Source organism: Cololabis saira, chromosome 4 (genome assembly GCF_033807715.1).
Source record: "Cololabis saira isolate AMF1-May2022 chromosome 4, fColSai1.1, whole genome shotgun sequence".
In the NCBI taxonomy this organism is placed as follows: Eukaryota; Metazoa; Chordata; class Actinopteri; order Beloniformes; family Belonidae; genus Cololabis; species Cololabis saira.
This window is the reverse complement of record NC_084590.1, coordinates 40,439,193-40,458,330: the sequence shown is the minus strand read 5'-3', so window position 1 is coordinate 40,458,330 and position 19,138 is coordinate 40,439,193. Positions and strand designations below refer to the sequence as shown.

The 19,138-nt window shown below is 40.5% G+C and overlaps 1 protein-coding gene across 1 annotated transcript in view; it reads right to left on the bottom strand.

Annotated features, from left to right (window-relative positions):
* Positions 1–19,138, bottom strand: part of zmp:0000001236 (mastermind-like protein 2) — a 56,401-nt gene that overhangs the window by 12,062 nt on the left and 25,201 nt on the right. Inside the window, exon 2 of the mRNA XM_061719786.1 lies at positions 738–1,928. Within this exon, the coding sequence (XP_061575770.1) occupies positions 738–1,928 (1,191 nt within the window). The remainder of the gene's footprint in view (positions 1–737; positions 1,929–19,138) is intronic.

Genomic DNA, 19,138 nt, shown 5'->3' with positions numbered 1-19,138 from the left:
TTTTTAAAACAACAAATATCCCTCAACAATATGATATTTTGGTGCTACATATGAAAGAGATCATTTTAATTAGTTGCACTTTCATTAGGACTAGATGTTTTACTCCTTATATGGTGCAGAATTCAAATGGTTTGGGTGTAAAACTGACCCATTTAATCTACGTGCAGTGATTGATTGTTTGTCATCCCACCTTGTTTACTTCAGTGTTTGTGAAACTCGCTCCCTCCTCCCGCCCTTCCCCAGTCACTTTCCACAGTGGAAAAGTCTGCCTGTTACTGTCTACATTGTATTAATTGCACAGTGTATTTTAATTTAATTGTTATGCAGGAAAGGGATATTTGTTTTATTTTATTCAAGAAGCATTTTTATTCTATATATGCAGGCAGTTTATTTTTATTTCATTTGTTTTATACATTTTGATATTGTGCAGACCTCTGTTAATAAAGGAACCTGTGTGACATTTGGCACGAGGCTTTGTATTAAAACTGACAGTTTTTTTAAGGGTTTCCCTCAGAAAAAATGAAGCTAACAGAGATGCTAACAGAGATGCTAACAGAGATGCTATGCTATAATGCTTTGGGGGAAACCCCAATTATGGCACAGAAAAAATATCGATATATATCGAGTATCGCCATTTAGCTAGAAAATATCGAGATATGACTTTTGGTCCATATCGCCCAGCCCTACAGGTGCTGCAGTCAAACAGTCAAATTCAGTTTTAACAGTTCGGTTTTTACCTGCTGCTGCTGGGGCAGTCTGAATGGCAGCCCCCCGGGACCGGCCTTGGTTTGGAGACAGAGACCCGCTGATGACGAGATCTGCTGGTTCTGGAAGTGCAGAGCCGAATGTGGCTGGTTCTGACCCGGCGACGGCGACGGCTGTTGCTGCTCTGTTTTCAGAGACATGGGCTGGCCCGCAGGATGGGGAGTCTTAGGGCTGAAGTGCAACGTGGGCTTGTTGCTGAGACTCTTCATTTCAAACTGCTGGGATCCGTTGTGGCTGTTGGACTTCAACAGGCAGTTGCCGAGCCCCTTGTTGCCGGAGCCCATCCTCTGCTGGCTCAGTGGGTTGGAGCTGGAAACCTTTTCCTGGGGAAAGGTGCTGGTGGTGGAGTGGCCGCTCACGGCAGAGGCCCAGTTCGTCATCCCCACGGGTGGCGTCTGGTGGTGGTGATGGAGGAGGGGACTCGGCTGTTGCTGGTTGGCCGCCATCTGCTTGAGTTGCTGTGCGTGGGATATTTCTGGCCAGCAGGGCATGGCTCTGGGGTGTCCGGCCTGGGCGTTAGCTTTCTGTGATGTGTTGGTAGAGGAGGTGCTGGTCAGTGTGAAAGAGGGACCTGCTGAGGCTGGACGAAGCTGTGACGAGCCACAGTGAAGCTGGCCAAAATCCGGAGAGTTCTCCGTCTTTATCGGCTTCTCCATGAGGGAGCACAGATTGGCGGCCGCTCCCGCTGAGCTCGGCCGACCTAGATCTAAACTAAATGGATCATCCTGCTTGAGCATCTTCTCAAACTCGGGATCGTTCAGCGGGGGCACTGACTTGGTCAGTTCATCAAACAGATCCTGCAGCTCCGGGTCAATCTGACCCCCACCTTCATCCTTGAAATCAAAAATCATCTCTGAGTTGGACTGCCCACAAGACTGGATCTCCATGGGCTCCTTTTTCATTTCTTTCAGAGTCATGTTGAATATGTCTGAGCCCAACGCGTGGGGCATCATGTAACTCTTCCTCTGCATGCCGATGGCCGAAGACAGCTGCAGCGAATGGGCCTGGCCTACGTTATGGCTGCACGTGACGTGGTCCAGACCTCCGGGGTCCACGCGGACGCGTTTAAAGTCCGATCCGGCGAAACCGCAGGAGAGGCCGTTCTGCTTGAGCCCATGTCCAGGTGTATTTCCTTCGATCTTCCTTCGCAGAGATCCTTGGAGCTGAAACATACAACACAATGGAGTTACCCTTTGAAAATATACATAAAAACATCATTTTTTTGACCTCCGCCTCCCTCTTATTTCGTTTGATTATCATTTACAGCGTAACTATGTTGAAAATAAGAACAGCAAACTCCAATATTTATGTAATCTGGAAAAGAAAAAAACCTCAGAAAAAAGAGATTTTGATTCAAAGACTTCTTTTATGTCAATTTGAGTCAAGGCAACATTTCTGAAAAGGTTCGATTTCATTCCACAAAATGTTTATTTACACATAAAAATTCCATTTACACGTTAAGTCGAAGACTTATTATTTGTGAAATTGAGAAAAAAAAGCCTTTATTATTGAGAAATCTCAATCACTAGAACCAATACACAACTGCAATGACGTCTAAAGTCCGTTTTTCTGGCGTACAGTAGTTAATCCATCCGGTCGCATCACTACGTAAGACCATGCAAATGAATTCAGCTAACAAATGCAAAACTTAACAGTTTTATTTAAACACTTGCAGTGCAGCGGTGAGGCGATGGAAATGTTTTCTGATATAATGTAGTCTGATTGCAGTGGATGGAAAGAGAAGATAGTTAGGAATCTGATACAGTCGACAGACCGCAGAGGGAACAATAGGGTCTTTGTCTGTTTCCCTCATTTGCATACATTATATTTTCCTCCATTGTGCTTCGTTAGATAGCAGAGTTTCTCCTTTGTGGCTGAGATTCTGCTTAACATGCCGGTGCAGATATCTGGTTGCCTTTTGTCCTACTCTAATGCCTGCGTTTAGGTATCCACACGGCCCCGACTCCAAGCACGAATCGGCCCAGGAAAAAACCCACAAATGTCAAAAATTCCAAATCAATTTAATCAATTCTTTAGAAGTGCGGTAACTTAACATTAGAGATTATCTTTCCGTTTGAGCCTATGAGTGATTAAAAACATCAGAGTGAGAAATACATGATGGGAATCATTCACAGCCTTGCAAACACACACGCAGACACATAAAAAGTCTGATTTTCTGACCACATTTTTATTTGGACCCTGCATGGAAACAAAATGGCTCGAGTAGCGCTCCGACCTGAAAACATGAAAGCAGTATCAGTGTGTTGTCTATCCCTCTGTGGGAACACATTTGAGTCACTTCAACCTGCTGGCAAACGGTACATTAAATGTGATTCACACCCCGAGGGTTGGAGCAAATCCTGCACCTCGCCGCATTCCTACTCCGTTCGTGTCTGTGTTACCGCTGCGAATGCTTTAACAACAGTTCAAAGATACGTTTTAATCACGGCGCAAATATGTTTGAGGCTCACAAAGCCTCCTTTATAAGACCTATTAAATGTAAGTGTGTGTGTGAGTGGATGATGGCATTAAAATGGATCTATTGTATGTAACATTAAAGATTAGTTTAAACTGTTACTTTATACTATAGAGAGATGACAAAAACAGCCACTGTATATTTTTGTGCAGGGGAAAAATGTATGCTTTGTTCTGCTCATTTCAGCACATACTAAACATTTGCATTCAGACATAATGTCATAAAATATCAATATAAAGAATTCTATTTCTACATTGCTGCAAAGCTATGACTGCCAACTGCGGACCCCCTCCACGCAAAAAAAAAAAAAACGTGTCATGGCCTTTTAGGCGAAGGCTATGCAATGCTAAAATTGATCATTATCGAATAACTTTTCTGCAACATGAACATATGAAGTGGTTGATACAATGTCAACAGAACAGCAGAGACCAACAAAGATACCGCCAGCCCGCGCTGAAACCAATCATGTGGATAGACGTTGCAGCCAAAAGGGAAAGAATATCAGGGGGGTTTTTGAAACTGAAACGTCTAACACATGCTGACTTTGCAAAAAAACTGTAGGACGCCGTTAAAAAAACAACAACAATTGCAACGTTATAGTGTGCAACTGACCGTGGAAAATGCAAAGAGCCATTACAGCAGAAGCCAGAGACCATGATCACATGGCTGACTTCCACGTACGGCTGCACACTGCACAACCCACTACCAGTATCCAGTGTCCCTGTGTGCACAGCATCTAAAAATGCCTTATTGTACAAGTACCATCCTGCACACATGCTAATATTTGCACTACTGCAGAGAATCCTCATTAGATAAAAGAGAAAATGGACGACAGAAACAGTTGATGAAAACTCGAGCCTCTAACGGACCACGGCCCGAGGCTGGAAAAATGAGGAAGTTGTTAAAAATAAGTATCTCAGATTGCACAGTCAGGACAAAAAAAAAAAAACAGAGAAGTGATGGTAGTCCCCTAGACACTACCAACATGACACCACCACAGCGAGTAATAGGCTACAGACACGACAATGGCAGAAGTGGCCGATGTAAAATAAAAAACAAATACTGCAAATAGGGCTGGGCGATATATCGAGATTTTAATATATATCGATACATTTTCAAACGCGATATGGTAACAAGACAATATGTCTTATATATGTCTGTGTTATATCGATTTAATTTTTTTTTTTTTTTTTTTTTTTTTTTATGATTTTGATATAGCTTATTTTGTGACAAATTGACTTGAATGTTTTATTTGAGATTTGCACAAATGTTTTGTTATTTGCACAACTGTCAACCTCAGTGGAAAAGTCTGCCTGTTACTGTCTACATTGTATTAAATTGCACAGTGTATTTTAATTTAATTGTTATGCAGGAAAGGGATATTTGTTTTATTTTATTCAAGAAGCATTTTTATTCTATATATGCAGGCAGTTTATTTTTATTTCATTTGTTTCATACATTTTGATATTGTGCAGACCTCTGTTTAATAAAGGAACCTGTGTGACATTTAGCACGAGGCTTTGTATTAAAACTGATTTTTAAAACTGTTTTTTTAAGGGTTTGCCTCAAAAAAAATTAAGCTAACAGAGATGCTATGCTATAATGCTCTTTGGAGGAAACCCCAAATATAGCACAGAAAAAATATCGATATATATCGAGTATCGCCATTCAGCTAGAAAATATCGAGATATGACTTTTGGTCCATATCGCCCAGCCCTACTGCCAAACGCGAGGTGCAAGCGAGGATGGTCACAACTGTCATACTTAAGTGGCTCATTAAGGCAAATGAGCCTTGTTAACGGCTCCCTGGCTGTAAACTCTCACCTCAGACAGCACATCTGCATAGAGAAGGCAGCCACACCGTTGAAACGGAGCCTCATCATGTCTCACACTGCAATACCACATTTTATCTGGGTTCAAGTGGCCCGTCTGAGCGTTACATGAAGAAGCCGACCGCCACGGTGAGCAAAATTGTGATTTGAAAAGCAAATGTGTGCAAAACGTCACGTTTTCCCTGAAGAGCACACAGGAAGAGCAACAACAGCACCTGCATCACTTGAGTGTGTACTATGGATGTACTTGTATGCACGACAGCATACACAGATGTTTATCTTTTACTGTTTTAGTAAAGTAGAACATGTTATTTATTTACCTGCCAAATAATTTACTTTACTCAAACTGAAAAGTCCTTATTTTCTTTTTCTCTGTTGTGTTACCGAAAACCATTCCAACATATTACCGGTGTCAGCTGTGTACTTGAAAATTGCACCTGCTCAAATTTAAGATTTTAATACGGTATAACTATTTTTTTTAAAGTACTTCATAATATCACACCTCATATGAGAAACACGGAACCTTGAAGCTTGACGGAAAGAGTGATGTGATTTATTCTGTAATATATCTTGGCAGACTTTTCCCCGGTACTGCAAGGCCTTGTGGTCAGTGTTACCTAACCAGATGGACGTGTTGAGAGATTCACACTAGTTTATTTATCAAAGGTTTTTACTAAAGGTGGAACATGTTGCCAATCTTACCCTCTATAAAGTGATGCATGTTAAACATATGACTATATATTATATATATATACAGTATATATATATATATATATATATATATATATATATATATATATATATATATATATATATATATATATATATATATATATATATATATATGTGTGTGTTGAATAAACATACACTGCTGGTGTTATATCAATAATATCATATTTTCTGCACTAGACTGTTTTAGTCCAGAATTACACACAAAATATCACACGCCAGATTATATATTGTAGCCATAAATGGTATTATTGCTATCGCCTGAGGGTTCAGTGAGTCTAATGTGGATGAATTCACTTTTTCTTTTGTGTCATTTTGTGACCGACAAAGATATTCAGAAATGTAATACAAATAAATCATCCATCCATCCATCCATCCATCCATCCATCCATCCATCCATCCATCCATCCATCCATCCATCCATCCATCATCCATCCATCCATCCATCCATCCATCCATCCATCCATCCATCCATCCATCCATCCATCCATCCATCCATCCATCCATCCATCCATCCATCCATCCATCCATCCATCCATTAGGGATGGGCGGTATAGCCTAAAAAATGTATCACGATAATTTCTGGCATTTATCCCGATAACGATAAAAATGACAATATTATAATATTATTAATATAATAATGACAAAAAAAAATACCAATTCAACTCCACCTTTTTAACTATAAATCTATCTCGCTCTCAGATCCACCATGTTTGTTACACAAAAACGTCACCACGGGAATTTATCCTTTTTTTTTCTTTCTTTCTTTCTGGCTCATTTCTTTCTTTCTTTCTTTCTTTCTTTCTTTCTTTCTTTCTTTCTTTCTTTCTTTCTTTCTTTCTTTCTTTCTTTCTTTCTTTCTTTCTTTCTTTCTTTCTGGCTCATTTCCTTCCTTCCTTCCTTCCTTCCTTCCTTCCTTCCTTCCTTCCTTCCTTCCTTCCTTCCTTCCTTCCTTCCTTCCTTCCTTCCTTCCTTCCTCTTGCTCTCTCCTTCCTTCTTCCCTTCCTTCTTCCCTTCCTTCCTTCCTTCCTTCCTTCCTTCCTTCCTTCCTTCCTTCCTTCCTTCCTTCCTTCCTTCCTTCCTTCCTTCCTTCCTTCCTTCCTTCCTTCCTTCCTTCCTTCCTTCCTTCCTTCACATTGTGCGTGTATTTAACACAGAACCATAAATCAGCTTTACACAAAAACGTCATCAACGGGAATTTATCGTTTTTACCGCGAGATGACAAATTCTTACCGTGGAGAATTTTTTTGGCGGTATATCGTGAACGGTAAAATATCGCCCATTCCTACCATCCATCCATCCATCCATCCATCCATCCATCCATAAAAAAACTATAGTAATAAGCTGTACAGCAACACGTAATGATGAAATCAGAGTGTATCAGGGTTAAAACATTCAGTGCGGTGAAATCCAACCTTCTATGAGGAGCCATGGCATTTTATCAATCTAAAAGAAGTTGGATATTAGAATTGGGTTATAAAAAGCAAAACTGTATGCAAAACCTTCAGGAACGAGCAAAGTGTGATAACAGTTAGCACACTACAAACTCTCTCTGTTTTCCCTGAAAGGCACACTAACAAGCATTACTGGACATCTGCAAATGCAGACGTAAACAGGCCCTCAGGTGAGCAACCTGTGCTCTTTCAGGAGATGACAGACAAGACTGTTCCTCGTGGTTCCAAGCACTACCTTCAAAAACACATCGTGAATAATGGAAAGTACAGTGCACATGTTGCAAAAAAACTAAAAACAAAACCATTTTGAGGAAGGCTCGTTTCCCTCCTGCCTCGGCGGCTGTAAGAAAAAAAAAAGAAAAAAAAAAGGACTCTAGACAAGAATGGATTTGAATTTAAAATCTGAAGATGTATCATCTTTGGACAGTTTAAGATTTTCTTCAAGGTTAGATCACTCTTGTGCATATCCTGATATCATTTAAATGAGGTGGTTATAAAATACAACCTTTTTTTGAACCTTTTCCTAAGAAAAGGACCATCATTTCCACTCAGCTCTCAGAAGCTCTGGCCTCTGAGATGGCCTGAAATCCACATGACTGATCTCCCAGTGATCTGAAAATAGATTTTTTGATTAACATTTAATGAGCTCTCAGAAGCCCTGAATCACTTTTGAAAGTGACTCCTGATACATGAGAGGCAGTATGTAACACGTATGTTTTACATACTGATCATCTTAGTAATAAATGACCAAACGCTTGCATTTACTTTTCTCTGCTGACAAAAAGAGATGACGAGGTCAGTGGATGCGATAAACGTCTTTTCGGCGCAGCCAGTTTTGATGCTCCTTGACCGCGGCGGCGAAGGAACCTGACCTTGACCACGTCAAAAGAGACAGTCTATTCACTGGGAGCTGGGAGGCTGGTCGCTTCAGTGTCAAGATGAGCAGTGTGGTGATGCTGAGCGCTGTGGATGGGGCTCCGGGTGAGCCATCACAGGGACGCAACACCAGACCTCTTGGTACCATCTGCCAGTCTGCTGGCAAAGTGCTCAGAGCTCAACACACAAAAAAAAAAAATGTTTTAAGGGTAAGGGTATAGGTTTGAAATCGCGCAGAGCTTTTGTTTGTCTCTGTTTGACAGCAAGACTGTGGCTCGAAAAAATAGACAGAAAGAGACAGAGAGAGAGAGAGAAAAAAACTGAGCTCACCAGCCTTCAGTGTTTTCACCAAAGCCTTAACATGTTGCAATCTTTCCTGAAAGAAAGAGAGCCTGCTCTCTCGGAATATGACATGGAAAAATAACAGAAATAAAGGAATAAATACAACTATTGTGTTCCTAGGGAGACATAATATTTATGTGGTTCTGCAGGTTGCATGGTGTTGCAAGAGGGAATTTCAGCTCATTTATTGCCAGATAAGAAACAAGAGCCCCCCAGACCAGTGCCAGTGATCAGCTTTCATGCAAAATTCATCTGCTTGGAAGTGTGGAGAGCTCAAATGAATGATGGAATTTGTACAAGCTGTCTCGAGTTGTGAAGTCGTGATAATAAAGCCAAAAAACATCCTGGATAAGCTGAATTTTGGGAATCATTTAAAGGCTATGACTAAGATTCAGTACGTACATTTATAATCAAATCAGGTCAGAGCATAATATTACATTCTGTTTCTTAATCCTTGTTTGCTGAGGGTCTGTTATTAATCAACACACATTAATGTGTGCACGACGTATCTAATACTCTTAAAATATTCCAGGTTAACCATCATTTGATGCTAAAAACAGGACATACATTTTGCTTGTACGTTTTCAGTAATTCTGTGATAACTGCACTGAAGATAACTACGTGACTTCAAACCTCAGTGGATCTAATTTAAGGAAAAGATTTGCATAACGGTACTAATAAAGGGAATCTACCTTTGATGGAAGCAATGAGACAAAAACAAGCAATTATAACTGACTTTCTATGGAAAATCTACTGCAGCAACAATTCGGAGAGAAGCCACACGGTTGCGTCTCGCTTCACTTAACCAATCTTGACGGCTCTATTTTATATCACGTAGGATACATCAGCTGCAAAATAATATCACTGAGTATAATTCTTAATTTCTTTTATCGCGGTAAATGACAGATTATTCCTCCCTGAAGCAGAGCTCTTGGAACGGAGCTCATCACATCCACCGCCCCGGCTCATGTTCACGGCATGCTTCCCTAAAAAAAGGCTGGTGTGTGTTGGGACAAAGGAGCACACTGCAGAGGTGGGCTACTTTTGGCTCATCAGCACTTTGCATCCCCACACTTCCTGACACAGTTGTATTAGATTGAGGCTGCCCTCCAGAGAGCAGGCAGAAGAGAAAGATGAAGTGCAGCAGCAGGAAAGAAAAGAGAAAGGCAGCTTTGTGGCAGCCGCTGGGAAATGGGAAGAGATGATAAGAGCTCCTTTGAAGAAAAAATCATCCATTATGTTTACTGAAGGCAGTTTTTTTAACAGTTACTGAAGCTCTGCTCTAATATTTCATGACAAAAAAAACAAAAAAAAAAAACAATTTGTATGCACAATAACAATCTCGTTACAGACATTAGTGACTCTCTATTATCCAAATGCAAAGACTAAAAGCCAACAATCCAATCAGTACTTGCTCGCTCAGAACCCGGACATGTTTAATATGATATCCCCACGGCTAAAAGACACCGAAGAAGCGTGGTGAGCCCACTTACAAAAGTGCGCTGTTGCTGCCTTTGCAGTTACTGGCCACGTCCTTAACGGTGATGACTTCAACTGAGAGCGAGAGGACAAGGTGTAAGTAGAGCTCTTCTCGGATGGTTCAAATTAGGGCTGGGCGATTTTGGACAAAAATAAAATCCAGATTTTTTTCTCTGAAAACCCGATTTTCGATTTCGATTTTTTTTGGTAAAACTACAAAAGACAATGGAATAAATTGTTTCAAATATTTTATCTTTATTTTTAAAGAAAAATAGCAAACAAATTTCCCTATTGGGAATGAAGTGCAATTGAAAGATACTGTAAATCCTCCTTGAGTTTAGTAAAGTGACAACATTTACAATTTTCTTGACCAAACAAAGATGACTAGACGAGCTCTGTCTGTAATGCAGCCAGCTGCAAAGAGGGAAAATCGATTTTCCAATTTTCCTTTTTTTAACATCGTCTTGATGAATAAATCCGATTTAGATTTAAAATCGATTAATCGCACAGCCCTAGTTCAAATCAACTGAAACCCTTTTTTATGGTTTAAACAGAAAGATCATCTTTGGCCTATCATGGTAGTTTGAAAGGCTATTGTGTCTTATATGTACTAAGGTACAAAGATAAGAGTCTATAGGCTGCGACTCTGTCGGAGCATGAGGGCAGCACCAGCCAGGCCAAGCCACCGCAGATATACCATGGGTCAACAACATCGCAGTGACAAGCTGTCACATCATATCACCCGTTGCCATGTGGCTCACAGAGCTCCTGACACTGCTGTCACCTCTCATCTACATGTCATTCTTAACCACAAAGACATTTACTGAGGAGGGCTGGGGAGGACTGAGGGCTTCCCGCTCAGGAGCGCTCCCATGCAACACATACCACAGTTCTTTCCAGTAAAAGGACACCTTCCAATAAGCACTTTAAAGCCAGAAAAAAATATTTTTAAAGATAACTGTTGCAACCTGATCGCAAACTTAAAGGGGACCTATTATGAAAAACAAGTTTTCTCTTGCTTTAACATATATAAAGTGGTCTCCCCTCAGCCTGCCAACTCAGAGAAGGAGGAAAGCAACCAAATTCTGCAGTGTCTGTACAGCCGCCCGGATGAGCCATCCAGTGTCATGTGACTTCTACGAGCTGGTCAGATTCTGTGCATTTTCGTTAGGTAACCAAAATGCAAACCACGCCCACAACTATAAAACCGTGTAACTGCATGAGAGCGTCTGAATATCGCGTAGCACTGCGTGACATGATGCTCTCTGTCCATCTCCCTCCAGCAGCTGCCACTTTATTGAGGTTTTTGTAGTGAAATGAGGAGGAATCATAGAGATAACTTCTCATTTCAACTAACTGGATCAGCCGTTCCTCATCCATGACTGTTTCCTACAGCGCTTTCAACCGGCTTTTAACGCGAGCGACAGGAAGAAAATAGAAGCAGGGCGACAAACAAATGTTCAGCTCAAAACGGCGCGCTGCGTCGCTCGCGGCCAGTTAGGACAGTCCAATAGAAAATAAAGCAAATGGAGTTGATTTTGTCGCTGACGCTCGCTCGCATCGCATGCAGTTAGGACATGGTGTAAACTCCGCCGGCCGGAGCTTCCGCCATTTTTTCGTAGCGGTGTATCGCGTCATTCAGGCAGCCAATCAGCACAGTGCCTCATTATCATAGCCCCGCCCACTCAGAATCCAGCATAGATAATGAGGTTAGAGACTGGGATGATAAAGACATGGCTCAGAGGCTGAATTTCTCATTTATTTAGCAAAAAACAATCAAAAGCTTGTTTTTAAGACATCCAAGGCCTGTTTAAAATAGGTATTAGATGCCATAATAGGTCCCCTTTAAGCCCAATACTATTTTTCTAGTAAAATCTCTTTGTTGATGCGCATTATGCAAATGATAGAGGAAACCTGTGGCTGTTTGTTTGTCAACTTTATTTCAGTCAAGAGAGCCACTGTATGGAATGCCACAAATAAAAAAAAAAGAAATGCATGTGTTAAAGCGTAAGAACATGAATAAAAAACAAATATGGTAACAGAAACAATAGAAAACAGTAAATACGGTAACAGTAAAGCAGCCGTGCACTACGCACCTTGGGTGCGTAACATCTGCCACCACCCTTCTTCCTGATGCGCCCGTCACTCTGAAACTGGATAAATCTGGATTCACTAAACCATATGACCCTTTTTTTCCCTCCGTGCTCTAGAGTAGAATCTTTGCCCAAATGTCAGCCTCCTTTGTAATTTGATTAGCCTCAGTGTCAAGCAGTTTTCTTAAAACTACACAGCTAAAAATATACCGTTCATCTACCAATATTATTGATTTTCTTTTTTATTATAGTTCTCAATACATTTAAGAGATCGCCAGTTGTGATCGTTCAAGATTTCTCCCCCTGATGCTTCAGCAGGTTTGAATAATTCATGGGGCAATTCTTGACCCATTTTTAGTAGGTTCAAATTGTTTCCTTGATGCAGACCAATTACTTTACTCTCTTCCATGACCGTGAGATGGGTCTTTGGACATGTTCTTAAAGGAATGAGAAACTACTGGCAGTATCAGTCGGGTTAAACTACATATGACTTAAGATAAGAGAGAGGGAACGGTTTCCAGTGGACATTTATGGATTTTGCTTCTTCACAAACTTGACTCGAGCGCTACTGGGATTCATCACTGTCTAACACCGTTCTGATGATTTATCTGGCGGATAAGACAAGAATGGGTGAGTGTGTCGATCACGTTTATGTCTTTTTATTTTCAGTCCTGGTCTTCTCTGAAACCTGTGCACCCGAACACAATGACCAGCGAGGAGGGTGACCAAGAAGCAGCTCCATTTGGTTACCCAGCAGGGCTGGGTATTGCCAAGGACCTCACGATACGATACACATCGCAATACTTGAGTCACGATACGATATTGCGATATCCACATTTTTGCCCACCCCTTTTACCCAACCACTTAAAGGAGCATGAGGCTCCTTTTAAGAAATGAAACTCTCTAGCGCCACCCTTCACCACGACGGCCGTTGGGGGTACTGCAGCCAACAGTGAAGCCGGCACGGGAGAACGGGGAGAACGCACATGCAGCGTCATGTGACGTCACATCCGCAGGGCAGCGCGGGAAATTCGGGACCGAATTGCAGCACATTTTGCAGCACACAGCCTTTTCAAGGCAAAGGAGAGATACACTAGAGGGCTCATTCTTTTGGGGTTGGAACGCTTCATCTGACATTATTACTAGAAAACTTAAAATGTATACAGATTTTTTTCATAAATCCTGCCTCAATCCGGCCTCAAGCTCCTTTAACCTCACCTGCCTGGCCCATGAGTCTCTATCAACTTGCATGTAGTTCCTGTTTTTTCTCAGATGAGTTAACAAGTTTCTCAGAGCTGAAAAAGGGTTTAACTAACAAAAGCATCAAATTATCAGCTGAGAATATTGTTAAACCAAAGGCATTACATTTAGCTAAGAATTTAACAAAGTATTTAATGTGACACTTCCACCTGCATACAATCCAGCTTGTTTTAACTTCATATTCTTGAAAGTTCCTTCTTCCTACATGAACAGCTGAACTGCATCAAATTAAGAACTGGATGAGACATCACAGACCACCAGGTTAGATATGCGCAGAGCCAAAAACAAAGACATTTATAAATGTGCATTTGCTGAATGAGTAAAAAGTTGTAGTCATAACCAAGGGAAGGTGTTTTTTTCATTAAAAAAAAAAAAAATCTAAATGGAAAGTTTTAGGCAATCGGTAACAGTTTGTGTGGGGGGGGAGCAGAGTATTGAAATCACTGGAATGGATTCACACAACTTTCATGTACAACTATTAGCTAAATAAAAATAAAACTTAAGAATCTGAGAGATGAAAATGTTTAAATTTGAATAATTTGACCTTCTCTGAAAGCAAGTCCCTTGCTGTGCAGGTTTAAAGCCTTTCTTCGAAGCTTTGTACCCTTAAAAGGCCATTACCGCATAACCTCAAGTACCTTTTTCCCAGCAACCGCCAAACACAAGGCCTGCCTCCGGTCATGCCACAGGAAAAGGCACATAAGTAGGGAACAAGTTCCCTTCCTGTTTTCAAAGACGATTCCTATGGCATGCAGAACTGTTTCCTGTTCACGAGGCTCAATTCACCACCTCAAACATCTGGCTGCTCTTCAGCAAGCAGCTGCACCACGGTGAGAGCCAAAAGTGCCACTGCTCAGTTGAGCAAGACTGTCCTGAGACATTCCAGTCATCTATCTGGAAACAACTAAGAAAACCCATCACGCACTTTCATTAACTAACAATGATGGAAACTTAAGAACAAGTTTAAGCGTGACAATCTGCACCGCGTTTAGTCCCTCTTTGTCCTTTTTCATGCCCTATCATCCAGTTATTTAGATTGTAAATTCCTTGATGCTCCATTTGAAGTGCAGTGGCTGCAGTTCCCATGCAGGAAACAGTATTTGTCAATATCTGATGTGGTTATGGCAAAGTGCTCTTCAGCAGCATTGCTGTGGCAATTGGCTTGTGAAACAAGGATCCATTTTATATCCCATGGGAAACCTGGGCTGAGTGGTTAACGCTGTGCTAATACTGCCTCACTCAGCCAGGTCTTGATAAGCCTCATGCTTTTAGGGGAGGGGTGCGGTAACATTTAGTGTTTTAAACCGCTTCAGTGGAGGAAGCTCTGAAAAAATACAGCAGCTGAAAAAGAGTACACTTTTTCGAGTTTTTGCCGTCTCACTCGGCTTTCACTAAAATAACATGACCGTGCATCACGACAGTCACGCTGTGAAATTAATCTGCACTCATCCTCCACTATGCTGGTTGAAAAAAAAAAAAGGCTGTTGCAGGTATAAAGCAGGAAGAAAAAGAAACGAGTGGGAAGCTTTGTTTGACTCCCACTCCTATCAGCCCTGACATTCCAAATAAGGTCTGCGCAGCCCGGCACGGACGCAAACGGACACAGAGGCTCGCTGACTCCTACCGAGGAAAAACTGTGTATGTGGGGTACTGGGGGATAATGGTGCAAAAAATACGTGACCTCTATATAAATTTATCATCAGCCCAACATTTTCCCAGGAACACAAAAAACAAATATCACACAATGCTGTTATCTCAGTAGTTAGATACCGTTACACATGAAAACGTGTGTACATCAGGAAGCTGGTTCATTTATTATTGAGTTACAGACTTTATTGGTTATGTTCAAGGCAAAAAGCAGAATATTGCCTGAAAATATACGTTTTTTTGTGTTTAGTTCAGAAGATAAGAACCATAGGAGGAAATTTGATTTTAAACATCCGTTTGCACGCACCACTTTAAAACAAATGTGTATTTCAGTATGTGGTGTAAAATTATGGAACTCCCTAACAACTGATTTAAAGGATTGTAAAAATATTCACCAGTTCAAGAAATTGTATAAAGACCACACAATCAGACAATATGAATTTAACGGGTAAAATATATTTTGTTGTGTTTGTTTTTATATTGTTGGTGAGTTAGTGTGTATGTTTTCTTATTTTTTGGTTTTGTTTTTTCATTATTTCTTTTTTTTTGGTATTATATAAGTAGTGATTGTTGAACAGACGGACAGACCATCTTCATATGAATTTTTTTTTTTTTTTTTGAGAAAGGGGCTTGGTATATAAGGCTTTCTTCTTCTTGCCCCTTTTCCATCATGGAATGGAACATATGTGAACTATTTCCATGATATGGAATAAATAAAAATGAAATGAAATGAAATGAAATTTATTCAGGATGAGATGGTTGATTTAACTGAGTATAGCAGTAGCCTAAAAAGATACTTTACCCACAACTATTTTTTGTTGTCAAACCATCCTCTAAGCGTTATTAACTCTGTTGCTGTACTTTTGAATCAGTGCGTACCTACCTCGCCTGCCTGCTAGCAGGCTTTGTCACCCAACCATATCAACAGAGTAAACGTAATTATAAAGTGTTTACTTCAACAAGCCACTAAGTCTGAGTAAGGAGGAAGGAGGGAGGGTGAATGGAGTCATCGCATGCAGCATTTAAGACTGTGGGAATCCAGATCATGACTACCACACTCTAACAGTTTCTTCACTTCCTTTTTTTTCCATTCATTCAGCCTTTTCTCTCAGTTCCTCTCACTCTTCAGCACCTAAATGACATTTCGTCATAGGATTTCAGATTTCTGTAGGAAAATGAAAAAAAAAAATCAACTTTCTCTTTTTCTTCAGTGTCATGTGCAACAGAAACAACAGTGGAAAGCTGCTCAAACTTTATTCCCACACAAGTTGATTATGTTGTCAACAGTGCTACAGAGTCAATGTGCACATGTTGCCCATCTGAAAAAGAAATTAAACAGTCGGAGGAAACTGGCTCCTTGGCTTGATTCACAGTGGCGTTCTTTGAAACAGACTTTGAGAAAGCTGGAAAAGAAAGTGCAGTTCTACTTGTTTAGAAGAATCTTACTTAGATGGGAACGATGTTTAACCTCAGACTTAAGGAACTTAAGATAAGACTTAAGGAACTTTCCAGCACTGTAAACCTGACTCTTAGTCTGGCTGACTAAGAATAAGAGCTATTGTGTTGCATATTCTTTGAACTCCAACCAGTGATGAACTCATGACCCTCTTTACAAATAATCTGGTTTCTATTAGAGGGAATATGTATGACATCATTCTCACATCATCCAGTAATGCTGCTTTACAAACAACTCTCTGAGCTGACAACTACTTTCTGCAACCACTATATCTAACTCTCAACTTATCTTTTCATACTGCCATACTGGAACTTATAAACATATCTTTACTGGTCATCTATGAACTTCATGTTCTTAAAACTGCTCCAATTAAGCCTTCACTTAAAAAACAACAACATAAAAACAGATATAAAATTAAAACTGTGCTGTCTTCCTCATACAGTACAGTTAGTCATGGTATTCCACAGGGTGCTGTACTTTCACCATTACTTTTCATTTTATATCTGGTTGAAACAGGTCTTATTAACAAGAAATTCTGTCATAAGAAATATGCAGATGACACTTGGCTATACTTACCAATGTAGACATAGGAGCCAATCTATTAGTGGGACTAAAATGGCACAAAGGCCTCAGTGGCTTTAGTTTCCTGCTACTAAACTAAGAGATAAGACTGAGGTTACCGTGCTAGCCCACATTGCCAAATGAATGGTAGAGTAAACAGGATTGTGTCCTGCAGAAGGTCTTATTTTTTATTTTTTTTACCTTGTCTGCACACATATTAATGATTGATACCATGCCGGTAAAAACAAAAGGCATATATATGTGCATTATTACTATATTTAATATATATACATATATATACGCATACATACATACATACATACAAAAGCCTGGTGATGGATCACTGCGGCCAGGGCTGGACACAGGCAATCTTGTGAACATCAGAGTTGTTGCTCTTTTGTTTGCTTTTTTTCTGTGAAGTGAACTATGATTTGTAAAGTGTTAAATAAATTAAATAAAATGTTCTTGCTGGCTTGCCTAGTACAAATGTTTTAGGACACTTCCCATAACAGAAATTTAAGAAAACATCTTCATTGATTTGATAATACAAGCACAACATTATAAAGAAAAAATGCTCCAGAGTGAGAAAATAGTTACAGAAATGGGCAAACTATTGAAGAGTGTAATAGTAGGGCAGTTTCTTTAGGAAGTAGACTCAAAAATCCATTCAAACTTACTATATAGCCAGAAACAAGATACAGAATGAAAACCCACAGACGCTTTCACTCAGAGTTTGTGATTTAAAACCACAAAAAAAAATAATTTTAAATGTGTTTTTCTGCTGGTGCTCGGTCAAAGCAACAAAATAGGTGGCATATCATCGTATCAGTATGTGCTTTCAAACAGCAGGTTTTCATTGATGGCTTGCTTTCCCACATGGCCTTGCATGTGCTGCACCCACCACAGTCTGGAACGGTGACTAACTGTGGCAGAGAGAGTTCAAGGTTGCAGCAAAGCCTATATCTCTGAGCAAGTTTCTGCATGCAAGCTGCTAGTGTGTGTGTGTGTGTGTGTGTGTGTGTGTGTGTGTGTGTGTGTGTGTGTGTATTGGGCCTTGTAAACCAAAACTTTAGGTCTATTTTACATGTTGCAGCTGGTGAGGGAGAAGGAGACAGAGTGTGCTCTCAGGTAATTTGCTCAAGTGGAACGGAACAACTTTCCCATGATGTGATGTTTTGAGTTTCATACAGTATGAGGCGTTATATGTATGCGGCGAGTAGGCGGAGTCATGCTTGACTGGCTGGGGTTCAGCCCCCCTTCAGATTAAAAAAAAAAAATCATATTATATTGATGCAAACTTGTACTGAATGACAAGATTCAATACTGGTTTACTGTCACAGTGTCTGCTTGTGTGTGGAGAAGCTATGAGTCCGCAGCCAAACTGTGACAGAGCAAAACAGAAGCAGTGTGACCATAGAAGACATCACACTATTTTTCTGCATGTATCTTATTTGTTTATTCAGCTTTCATGGCGGGAAAGAAAACATTTGGATACCTCTCCCTAAGACGTTTAATGATAGTGATTCAAACATCTAAAACCAAAAGGCAACACTGAAGTCACCAAAAGTGACAACAGTTGTGTCATTCATTGCACAATGCTCCATTTGTGACATCACAATGTGACTTCAGGTTGGATGGTTGTATAACTACTGTATACCGACGAAAGGTGTGTTTCTGTTAGTGGGGGTTCCCGGTAGTTTTTCCGAGGCCGGATCGTGGAAGCACGTCTCCATTACCAGGAACGGCCGTGCAAAAGTGGCCTTCAGGAACCTTCATGGGGTAAATAACGTTCCTGCAGTAGGAGAGGTAATCGGATTGGCCTACAAGACGACGTGGCGAGGGGTCAGTGTTGATCTGGTATTCTACATTATGTTCCGCCCATTCACATGAACAGAAATAGGGTGAACGCAACTTATTTGAACAATAGGGACCGGAAACATTTTGCTGTGAGTACAGTATTTTGCAGACGTTTAGGTGCACCGCATTATCAGGCGGAATACCAATGAACGGGTCTATTTTCATACATAAGGCACACCGGGTTATAAGGCGCAGGATAAAACATATATGAAGCGAAACAAAACAGTCTGGTCAGTCGAACTTTATTCAACTCATTCACAATAAGTCCGAATATCGTTCAGTTGTAACTAATACAGAAAAATAACACATTT